The following is a 12,645-nucleotide window of genomic DNA, read 5'->3' on the forward strand; positions in this document are numbered from 1 at the left end:
CTATGCATCTCTTAATCATCTGACACTGGCCCCTCGTGTCCCTGTCAAACAAAGTTCATGCTAATTCTATACCAATTAAAGCAGCAGTCAATCATTCTTCTTATTAGGTTAAATCTGTCCTCTGGAAGACATCCTGATAAAGGAGATGTCCCGAATCTAAGAGGTACTGAGCACCCTGACTTCAGTGGGAGCTGAGGTTACGCAACACTTTAAAGGATCAGGCCACAGGTGAAGCACACTCTAAAATAAAATCCGACAGAGAGGTTATTGAGAGAGAAAAGGTGAGACTCCATTGTAGTATATTGCAGATGATGTATTCCTTATGCCATCTGATCTTAAATTGAACTTCACACCCCTTGATAATCTGTACGTTATTCCCTGATAACCTGAAACTTCTACACTTAAACTCTGTACTGTTCACTTTTTTAAACATCATCTTAATAAAATTTTTACTCTTTGCCAAACAATGTGTCTTAATAGCCAGTGGGACCATGAAATTATCCCAAGCAGGCACAATGCCTCCTGGAGTGCCACCCTTAAAGAAGGCACAATGGTATCCTCTGCCACCAAACAGAGCCAACTCCACTGGCGGTTGTGGCCACATCCATCTTTCTTTCATCCCACACTAAGTCTAGTGCTAGCAACGGCACTGGACTCTAGTAGTCTTTGTGCTGAAGGGACTCATAAGGACCGTGTGTCTGCCGTCTGTGCAGGAGGCAAGGGGGTATTATGGGAGAAGACACACTTCTTGTTGCCCTGCTCACCCTTGCTTAGGCATGAAGAAGCCAGGCAAAATTCAGGCCCAACATATGTAAGCCAGTAAGAGTAACTGTTGCAGCCACAGAAAGGCAACAAGCCTTGAGCGTGCTGTATTCTCAGCTGACTGCCAGTCCAAATGTCAAGAGTGAAGGGGACGATTCTGGCCCCAGTTCTGGCAACATATAGGACTTGCAAGAGGTTGGAGAAGTCCCCTAAAATAGGAGCAGCATAGGACTTATGCAGCCTCCCTCATCAGCCCTAGCATAGGGCCTGCACCAGGGCAGATATGGAGGGAGGGGACATACCCACAGTGCGGAGTACTCCAAGGGATTCTGGACTGCTGCAGGGCTGCTCTAATTTATACCAGGGGCTGAAATGGCCCTGGCAGCAGCCCAGAAGCCAGAGGATGCAACGGTGATGTAAAGCCACCACTGCCCCCTGGGCTGCACCTCCCGGAAAGTACAGCACAGAATCTGTCCCTGGCATATGGAAACGACTTAAACCATCCTTCTTCAAGCATCTACCCAGGGCCCCTGCAAGTACAACTTAACACGACTCCCATAATGTGACAGATGGGAACTCATCCGTTCCTGTACAGGGGAACTGAGAAGGAAGCCACTGTTCTGCCACCATCTGAAATGTGTTTAGGAGTCCTTCACCAGTTCAGAGAGGATCGTTCCTGACAGTGCCAGCCTAGTCCAGTCCTTGCACCCAACAGCCATATAGTACTGTCCCTGTCAATGTCTCTATGTGCTCCCCCAAACACCTTCGCATTCACACAGGGCCAGACAATTTGGTCCTTAAACGGTGGCTATACTGTGAAAAACGTATTTTTGACTCTTAAATTTAATCATGGGTCTACTGTGCCTCATGGATTCCACATCAAATTTGCTCAGTCTACAGGTAAAAAGATTTTTTTTTTAATTGCCAGCCCTGCAAATTCAATCTGCATCTGAGTCAAAACGCACTCTTGCCTTTGCACACATCACCAGCAGTCACAAAGATGATGCAAACCAAATGATGCTCTCAGTTATACCTGCATAACTTCACTGCCTCCAAATACCTTAACACCTGTGCAACCCCACAAGCCTTCAGTGGGTTTTCATAGGATGTAACTGAAGGCTTCTGTTGACCTTTTTATTTTTGGTGTTGATGTCTGAAAAGGAAAGAACCCAGCTTAGCTTTCGGATCACAGGTTGCATCTCTGGGACTAGCAGTTAGAAAAAACATCTTTTATTTATATATCAAAAAATCTGACATGGCATCACACACACATTTTTAAAGTCAAATTACATTTAATGTTTATGCAGCAGAATGAAAACGCAAACACTCCGTAAGTGCTATGCTCAGTCATATATTTTCAAAACCTCAAAACCTGTATTTCATAATTTGTCTTCCTAACGTAGCAACGTCCCTAGTCATCTTTTAAAAATACATCCATGACCAATTTAAGTCATAAAACAAACTAAAATTCTCAACTTTTCCTCAGAGTTGAAAAACATATTCCCTGATCCACCCATGTTCACATAATATGAATGCTTACTGTATCTGACTAAGCCACCGAATTTCTCCCAGAAAGGTCCACTTTCAGAAGAGATAAGCAGGAGAAATGTCAGTAAATTTCAGTAAGTTGAAAATGCTGAAAGCCACTGAAAAAGTGATTAGTATAAAGGTGCCATCTCAGCTTTAACTGTAAGACTGTTAATGCAATGTTATAAGATAAAATAAAATTAATGCTGGATAGAAATGTGATGCCCGTATTATACAAGTTATTCAGAAATAAGACCAAATACGGAAGTTATTTTAAGTAGTTCTGAACCTTTTGGGGAACCAGGGCACAGGAAAGATCATATTTCTTCAAAGTTGTCAAAAACTACTGATAATACTCGATGTAGAGATTGTATTGCCACTAAACGTTTGTTGCACTCTTTGCTGAGCTAAATAAAATATCTGATGTTTGTTATTACATTGCCTTCCACACTTGCCACGTGATAAAGATTTCTGTATGTATTCTAAGATGAAAAGTTTTATGAACTTTTTTTCTTAACTAGCAATACTCTGAATAGCTTAATGTCAATTTATTCTGATTTTGTTTCTCTTTACTTTTGTTTCTCAATCATTTCCAACAGGTTTATGACCTAAATATGCAAAGGTGTTGAGCGCACACAAAACCACTGAAGTCAATGAGAGACAGCATTCAGCATCTCTAAAAACTAGGCCACTAGTGTACTGCAAACTCCTAGCCAGGAAGCTTTGAAGTGATTGAAAAAATAGTTGTATTCTGATGCTGATAGTTGTTTTTTAAGTTCTCTCCCCTTTTTAGTTTCTTTTCACTCTCTCTTTTCTCTAGGAATTGAGAATGTTGGAGGATGCTATGGGGAAGAAAGGTTAATTACTGGATCTTATGACATGCTGTGATTAATAGTGATACTTTACATTTCAAGAGATCCTTTCATGGAAGGTGCTAAAGTCTTAATAAATGATAATGGAAAAGCTAACAAATAAAATCTTGCTTTTGAGGGACTTGCCCTACACTCATGGGACAAATCCCAGTACATGCCCACAGCCTGTGTCCATGGTTTGTGTGCAAGGGAGCTTTGAGGAAGTAGGGAGTGGATTAGAATCTTCTTCCCCAATCTGGGGGGCAGGCTATGGAGCCATCAACCAGACCCTTCATGGCTGCTACTGTAGTCTCAGGTTGCAGTAAGTTTGCATTTTACTGTGCAACTTCTACACGGAGAGCTAGGGTAAAAAAACTGTAACGTTCCTAGGACTGTTAGGAGTCTATGTCTCATTTTCAGAACTGATTTAGGTGCTTAGGAGCCTAACTTTCATGCACTTTCAATTAGACTTAGGCTTCTAAACCCCTGAATGACTTTAAAAATGGGACTTAGGCTCCTAAATTGCTTAGCCACTTTTAAAATTTTTACCCCTGGACCAGTGACTCTATTGTGGTCATGGCCCATAGCAAGCTGTGGATGCTGCTATGGAGCTGTGCTCTGCAGCATTCATGACCCATGTGCACCTCACGCCTCATAGAGATTCCACGGCCCTTATTTGGGCAGCAAAATTTAGCCTTTAGTAATGAAATGTGAATACCTCTAACTATGCATGATCAGCCAAAATAAAAACAATAAATAAAATAACCATTTACAACAGAAAAGGTTAATATCTTTGGACATGGTCTTTCAATCTGTTCCTCAATGGAAATGTCAAACAGATTAAAAATGATGTAAAAGGACACTGCTAGTTTGTATTTTTCTTTCACTTGTTTGTTTTGTGTGGAGCTGAGGGACTGGTTGTGGTGAGCTAAAAATGAATGTTGTGGGGAGAAGAAGAAAGGTTCTGAGATTTAAACCCATTTTGCTAGCCACTCTGAAGACCTAAGCCCAAAGTAATAATATATTATTAACAACACCATAATGTGGAAAAACTCCTTGGCTCTTTATGCCACTTTCAGCTCTACTGCTCCTTTATATTCTCTCTATATAAACACAGTTTTTCCTTTGCCCTTCTCCATATTATTACCATATATACTTGTTCATAAGCTGAACATTTTTGGTAAAAAAGTGACGCATCAAAGAGTGGGGGTCAGCTTATAAATAGGTCTACACCAAAATTTGATGATTTAAAACTCTATGGCAGGGATCGGCAACCTTTGGCACACGGCTCATCAGGGTAAGCACTCTGGTGGGGTTTGTTTACCTGCCTCGTCTGCAGATTCGGCTGATCGCGGCTCCCACTGGCCGCGGTTCGCTGTCCCAGGCCAATGGGGGCTGCGGGAAGCAGTTGCCAGCACATCCCTCGGCTCGCGCCGCTTCCCACAGCCCCATTGGCCTAGAGCAGCGAACCACGGCCGGTGGGAGCTGCGATCGGCTGAACCTGAGGACGCGGCAGGTAAACAAACTGTCCCGGCCCGCCAGGGTACTTACTCTGACGAGCCGCATGCCAAAGGTTGCTGATCTCTGCTCTATGGAATCACTGAATTGAATATCTAATACACTGTCATTTTGTTTACCTGGAGCATCTGCAGGCATGGAGCCCTTCAGCACCCTATGGCCACGGTTCGCCGTTCCCATTGGCTGGGAACGGCGAACTGTGGCCACAGGGAGCTGAGGGGCTCCATGCCTGCAGATGCTCCAGGTAAACAAAATGCCCCGACCCTCCAGCGGCTTACCCTGACAGGCTGGGAGCCAAAGTTTTCCAACCCTTGAAATATAGGGTCGGCTTATGAAAGAGTCATACAGTTTTTGCTATTTTTCCTTATCCATCTTGGGGGGGGGGTCAGCTTATAAATGAAAGGGCTAATGAACGAGTATATACAGTCTATTCCTCTCACTCTTATTTTTGTTATTTCCCCCAACCCTCCAAGTAACAAAAATTGGAAATGCATAACTCAGTCATCACATCTTTGAAGTAGCTACACTTATTTATAAAGTAATTAGTTGAAAAAAAACCGCAAAATGTTTCAAATCAGCATTTCCTTTGGTCAGTAGAAAAGATGTCATTTGATTTCGGAATCTGGACTCACACTTGTTTCTACGGCTTTTACTTGTACTGATTTCTTAAAAATAAATTGTGTGACAACCTGGTAGCCATGCAGGCCTTACAAGTTTGACTATCAAACCTAGTCTCTCTAACCCAAGAGCCAGGTTTCAAGGAATATATATAGGATCAAAGATTATCACTGCATTATGTAAGATACTGTAAAATTTATTGTAGCACTGCTGTAAAATTAATTTGTGCAGTGCCTCTTCTAGGTTATATGCTAACCCAGTTGGATGGACTTTATATACTGATATTTTAGAAACTAGATGTCCCCTGTTGAGTCTTTGGTTTGTCTGTAGGATTGACTTGCACATGTTTTCAAATGGCTGTTGCAAGGTAGCTGGAGATTACACCACCATGAGAGACTGTTTGGCAATCAGCTTTAGTTGTCTTTACAATAAAGAACTTATTTTTTAAACTCATTTACGAAAGGAAGCCCTTCAAACACTGAAGATGACAATATTGCCAAGTGTTCAAAAATCAAGAGCCAGCCCTCAAAACTCATAAGATTGCCTTAACAATCAAGAGATTTGTAGAAGTCTGGGCTCTTTTTATTTGCCTTATGGATTGTGAGCTGGGGTTCTCAAACTAGGGGTTGTGACCCCTCAGGGGGTCATGAGGTTATTATGCAGGGGGTTGTGAGTTGTCAGCCTTCACCCCAAACCCCGCTTTGCCCCCAGCATTTATAATGGTGTTAAATTAAAAACACTTTTTAATATCGTTATAAGGGAGGGTCACACTCAGAGGCTTGCTCTGTCACCAGTACAAAAGTTTGAGAACAACTGCTTTAGAGGTCACATTTTCAAGCTTTTCTCTGAAATCATGAGCGCCAGAAACTTGCATTTTAAAAAAATGAAAGTTGTGATTCTCACATAAGCATATGACTCCAGAAATTGGGGCATTCAGAAAAATACCAAATAATATTAAAGTTGGCTATCCTATTTTAAATGTTGACTTCCAAATCCTATGCTTGGGAAACACCATGATAGATATTACGTAATGCTAAGGCACTCTGTAATGATATACATAAATAACAAATCATTAACAACATGGTCATTCAATATTTATGCTTTTTCACAGATCAACATTCAAATATCTACTAAAAGAAAATACTGCACACATGAATCAAAGATTATTCACATCAATAATATTTATCTTATTAATTTTCGGTATCTTAATATTCACAATCACCATATTAAGGCTCCCAATCCCTATTGTATCCAAGCACCATATACATATGTCTAAGACAAGCTGAATTTCATACCTGCCAGGTACAACTTGCTTCGATTAATTAGTAATATTGCTCAGAAAATGGCAAAGAATGTTAATGTGTTTCATTTCTTCATTTACTGGAAAGTCTGACTTTTCCCCTTTTTGGATTGTGTATCATAGTCTTTTCTTTACGATATTTCATAGCATCATAGATTCATTCATCTCACAGGGCTTCTTTACAGACACCCCTTTACCAATGTTGATGACAGCAGCTTGTGAGTAATAAGGTGGCAGGAGGACATTTACTCTTTGCTGGCCTAACACAAGTGCACATTTGGTACATATGTAAGCTACTTATTTAACTAACCAGGCATAGTATTTTAACCGATTATTTTTCATTTTGGACAGCAATACAGAGTGAGTCCTACATTTCTCTCAGTTCTTTTCCCTACTTTAATACCTGAGCCTCTCTTAAATACCATTCATCCCAGCAACTCTACCTCTTACCAAGGCAGTGATGGGCACATCTCCACATTGCCTATTATTCTGGTGCTTGATAGACCTTGCAGAGACACTGATGTGCCTGCAACATTGGCTGAGGGGAATCAGTATGCAGCCACCAGCCTTGCAACCACACCTAGTATATTTCTGAGGAATGGATGCTGTGAATATTATTTCCAATGGACTTATTTCCTCTCCAGTAAAGTAAATAATGAATGAATCTGTGACGTGGCGTGTAAACTCCACACCAGCATGGAAGGAGTTAGGGAGCTGCTTGGGGCTGGAGTAGCCCCATCCTGCAACACCTGCAAGTCATGCCAGGAATGGACAAGGCGCCTCAAAGGAGGAAGTTCCCCTCAACAGTGGACAGCCCTGGAAGAATGCAGGGTGCTATGCTTCCCAGCTCCCAGGAAGGTCTGATGTCTAGTGCAACCTCTACCCTCACAAAAAGGAAACACAGATCTCCTGTGATAAAAGGAGGAAGAGACTTATCCTACAGCTTGTGCTGGAGTCCCAGAGGACTCTAAGGTGGACTACAGCCCATCCAGGGCCTCTCTGAAGAAAGAGGTCAATATCCTGGTCAGAACTGCATATATGTTTTTTTTTCTTGGCCCCTTTCTTTGGCTTGGTCTACACTGGGTGTGGGGGGGGGGAATCGATCTAAGATACGCAACTTCAGCTATGTGAATAACGTAGCTGAATTCAACGTACTTAGATCTACTCACCGCGGTGTCTTCACTGCAGTGAGTCGACTGCTGCCGCTCCCGCAATGACTCTGCCTGCGCCTCTCATGCCGGTGGAGTACAGGAGTCAACAGGAAAGTGCTCGGGGGTCGATTTATCACATCTAGACTAGATGCGATAAATCGACCCCCGCTGGATCGATCGCTGCCCACCGATCCGGGCAGTATAGACATTGCCTTTAACTTCTTTTGCTGCCTTTGGATTGTTTGTTTCACCTGTGACTCTGAAAAGAGGAGAAATTGCCAGAAGGAGGGCTGAGAGCCCACCTCCACTAGACTGTCACTGAACATTCCTGCCAAAAGGACTGGATTTGTGTGACTGCTACTTTCCAAGTACATCCAAAGGAGGCATAGAGTAGTAAAAGAATCACTCCGTGAATGGAGGAGTACTGTGCTAGTGCCAAAACTTGATGGCATGACATGTTTTTGCACTGATTTTTAAAAGGTCAATGTGGCTTCAAAATTTAATGCATAGCCAAAGCCAACAGTGGATGAGCTATTACAATGGCTGAGAGCTGCCAGATATATATCCACTTCAGAGCTCACAAAAGGGTACTGGAAAATACCTTTGCCAGAACCTGGGGGAAAAACAGCTTTTTCCACATCCTTTGGTATATATCAGTGGTGCGCAAACTACAGCCCAACACTAGTCTATATCAAGTCCAATAAATGGTTTTGGTCACTCTGAGGCAGCAGAAACTTTTCAGAAGCTAACGGACCGAATCTTGTGGCTGCATAGGCAGCATGCAGCGGCCTACTTTGATTATATAGTTCTCTCCAGCCAGGACTGGGACAGTCGCTTAAAAATGGTCACAGCAGTGTTCCATTTCCTCGTACATGCAGTAAGGCAGGGAACCGCAATGTCATGTACTTAGGCTACATCAGGGGTCGGCAACCTATTGCATGCGTGCCAAAGACGGCACGCGAGCCGATTTTTAATGGCACACTGCGGCCGCTGCTGGCCCCACTCAGCCCGCTGCCGAACTCCAGCAGCGGGCTGAGCGGGGCCGACGGCCGGGACCCTGGCAGGCAGCAGCATGCCATTAAAAATCCTGCCTGGCCCAGCCCGCTCTTCTCTGTCCCCCGCCTACCGGTCTCTCTGGCAGGGGCAGGGGGCCGAAGGCAGAAGCAAGCTTGGTCCTGCCGACTGCTGCTGTAGGGCAGGCTCTGCCGGCAGCCAAGCTTCCCCCTCCCCAGCCTCTTCCCTCAGCGCGCTGCATCATGCCCCGCCTCCTCTCCCTTCCTACCACCGATGGCCCTTGCAAGAGAGGGGAGAAGAGGAGCCCCAGCGCCCTCACTGCTCAGACTGGGAAGGAGGCGGAGAAGAGGCAGGACCGGGGCCTTGATGAAGGGGGGTGGAATCAGGGCGTATCCCTCCAGACCCCTGCCGTGAGCCGCTCAGGGCAGGGGGCTGGGAGCACCACCCCAATCCCAGCCCACCCCTCTGCCCTGACCCCTGCACCCACCTCACTCCCCAGCCCCCTACACCCTCCCCCACGACCCCAGCCCTGACTCTGGCACCCCTCACACATACCCAGCCCCCCCCACACCCCCTGCCCTGACTCTTGCACCCCCCCACATCCCCACCCCTCGCACCAAACGGGAGCTCTTGCACCCACACCCACCCCACATTCCCACCTGCACCCCTCGCACCAAATGGGAGCTGCCCAGGTAAGCGCTCCACATCCCTGAGCCCCCTCCCTCATTCTAGCTCCTGGGCCAGACCCTGCACCCCAACCCCCAGCCTGCTCCTTCACCCCCAGCCCTGTGTTCAGTGCACTCCCACCCTCAGCTCAGTGCAGAGAGAGAGGAAGAGAATGGGCCAGAACCAGGGAGAAGGTAGGTACCCACTGTATGTATGTGGGCAGGGCCGGGACCCCAGACCAGCAGCAGGCTGAGCGGGGCCGGCAGCTGGGACCCTGGCTGGCAGGAGCCAGCGGACGGAATCCCAGACCGCCGCCGGTCTGGGGTCCCGGCCCCCGGCCCCGCTCAGCCCACTGCCAGCCTGGGGTTCTGGCTGCCGGCCCCTTGCCAGCTGGGGTCCTGGCCGCAGGCCCTGCTCAGCCCGCTGCCGGCCTAGGTGAATGGAACCCCAGACTGAGAGCAGGCTGAGCAGGCCGGCAGTGTAAAATCAGCATTTTAATTTAATTTTAAATGAAGCTTCTTAAACATTTTGAAAACCTTGTTTACTTTACATACAACAGTAGTTTAGTTACATGATATAGAGACCTTCTAAAAAACATTAAAATGTATTACCGGCACGTGAAACCTTAAATTAAAGTGAATAAATGAAGACTTGGCACAGCACTTCTGAAAGGTTGCCGACCCCTGGGCTACACCATGAGAGAAAGCCAACTACGACCCCTACTGAACAAGGTCCAAGCCTTGATACATTGTCCTGTTCCCACGACAAAAAAACCCACTTGTGAGTTGCAGGCTGTTATCAAGGTTTTGTGCTGGGATTCACCACTACTGTGGCCCTCCTCACAGATCTCGTAAAGGACAGATGCCCAGAAAAGATCCAGTGGTTGAAAAGCCTGCGATAAGGCATTTAGGACGCCAAAGGAGCGTTTATGTAAGGAGCCAGTCCTTTTTAATCCACACTTTTCAAAAAGATTTATTCTGCAAATAAATGCCTCACATATAGGACTAAGGTTGATCCTTTTGCAAAAAAAATGAGGGGGAAGGACATCTGGTATTGTACAACAACCAAAAGTTGTTCCCCAGAGAGAAAATATACTCCGTGATCAAGAAGGAGGCACTGTCAGTGAAATGGGCTGTGGATTCAGTGGATACTATCTGCTGGGAAACCCTTTTTTTTTTTTTTTTAAATCACAGACCACACTCCACTTAGGCGTATGAACACCATGAAAGACACCAATCCAAGGATAATCCGCTACAACCCTATAGCTTCAGGTACTCAACTGACCTGATAAGGCACATCAAAATGCTGACTTTTTTTCACAAGACAGCAATTCCAGCACAGGGGATGCCACCCTTGCCCCTGTCTTGAGAGGGAGGGTACGTAAACCCTACCCCAGTATGGAGGCGGTTAAGGCACTGCTTTGGGCTGGAGGAGCCTCATCACACCACACCTGCAAGTCATGCCAGGAATGGAGGAGTCTGAAAGAAGTAAGCTCCATTCAGTAGTGGGCAGCCCTGAAGGGGAGCAGACTGTTAAGTTTCCCAACTCCCAGGAAGAAGCCGGACAGCTAGCAGAATCTCTGTCCTCACAAAAAGGGAACACAGATCTCCTGTGCCAAAAGGCGGAAGGGACTGTATCCGATAACTTGTGCTGGAGACCTACAGGTTTTCCTTTTTATTTTTCCCTTTTGTAGCCTTTGGATTGTTTCACCTTTTACTCTGGAAAAGGGGAGATATAGCCAAAACGAGGGCCGAGAGCCCTCCACCGCTAGACTGTCACCAAATGCTCCTGCTAAAAGGACCGGATCTGTATGAATGCTACTTTCCAAGTAGCATCCAAAGTGGGTGCTCTGATGGGGGCAGATCCTTAGCAGGATCATTAGATAAAGAGCTGTAGTAATAATGGTCTACACTGTAAGATAATATGTTTCATTTTAAAAATATCTGGCCTTCATACACTTTCAGTTTGGTACAGAGTCCTGGCTTCATGTCTCCCAGAAGCTGCATCATTGTGTCCAACAACACCCGACTTGAATTAACCAGGAATTCACGGCCACATGCCAATGCAGCAACATCTACAACAGAACATAAAATAAAATAATAAAAATCACATTCCAAAAAGCAGGAAAATGAGTTCGTATCTAATACAATCAAATATTAACTACCCGTAGGAACTGTGAAGACTGAGCCATGACATCTATAAACCTTTCCCTAAATGTAGCGACACAGTCAATATGGAACTGTATAATATGCTACTGAAGCAGCAAACAATACCTAGCAGTCAAAAAACCTGTTTATAATTATACATTGTTCACTAAAAGATGTATTCAGGGTGGCTCAGCAGCAAAATGTGTAATGCAATGAGTTATGAAACAGATATGATTAAAAAAGCTCTGAACTGGCAGCATCTAGAACTACTGTGGAAATAATGCAAAGTTGATCCTAATGGACTCAGTTTTAAAGGACGGAAGATGTAGATCAGTGGTGGGCAACCTGCGGCCCATCAGGGTAAGCTGATTGCGGGCCGCGAGACATTTTGCGGACGCTCAACGTCTGCAGGCACGGCCCCCTGCAGTTCCCAGTGGCCGCAGTTCACCGTTCCCGGACAATGGGAGCTGCGGGAAGTGGCAGCCAGCATGCCCCTATGGCCCACAGCTTCCCACAGCTCCTATTGGCCAGGAACAGTGAACCGCGGCCAATGGGAGCTGCGCGTGGCCATACTGGTGGACGCTCAATGTCCGCAAAATGTCTCGCGGCCTGCAATCAGCTTACCCTGATGGGCCACATGCAGCCCATGGGGCGGCGAGTTGCCCACTACTGATGTAGACTGTTTTATATTTACTCCCCCTATGTTCCCAGCTAGAGTACACGTCTAAAGCAGCAACAGAGGTCAATCTGCAAGATCTTCCCTGCTCTTGTAGGAGTGCTTCCTTATGCAGTGGACAACACAATAGGCAAAAAATGCAGAAAGACTATTACTCTGCTAAGGATACTGGACTAGATGACCACCTGAGGTCCCTTCCAAACCCTGATATTCTATGATTCTATGATAGTTTTCTCTTGAATAAACTTCTTGTACTGTAGGAAGCAAAACAAGTTCAAATGTTAAGCAGTGAGGAATGAAACAACATTAAAACAGCTTGCATTTAAAAAAAATGAGCCTGACTCTCCTCAGACAGATGTAAATCAGGAATAACTTGACTGAAACCTACAGAGTCATAGCAGGTGTAAAACTGGAG

The 12,645-nt window shown here is 45.3% G+C and overlaps 1 protein-coding gene across 2 annotated transcripts in view; it reads right to left on the reverse strand.

The window, feature by feature from the left end:
• The window catches only part of LOC123362208 (heat shock transcription factor 2 binding protein), a 53,956-nt gene that overhangs the window by 14,664 nt on the left and 26,647 nt on the right, over positions 1 to 12,645 (reverse strand). For both annotated transcript variants that reach the window (XM_045002601.1, XM_045002602.1), the window contains exon 6: positions 11,364 to 11,481. In XM_045002601.1, the coding sequence (XP_044858536.1) occupies positions 11,364 to 11,481 (118 nt within the window). The remainder of the gene's footprint in view (positions 1 to 11,363; positions 11,482 to 12,645) is intronic.

The sequence above is a fragment of the Mauremys mutica genome, chromosome 1 (genome assembly GCF_020497125.1).
Source record: "Mauremys mutica isolate MM-2020 ecotype Southern chromosome 1, ASM2049712v1, whole genome shotgun sequence".
NCBI lineage: Eukaryota > Metazoa > Chordata > Testudines > Geoemydidae > Mauremys > Mauremys mutica.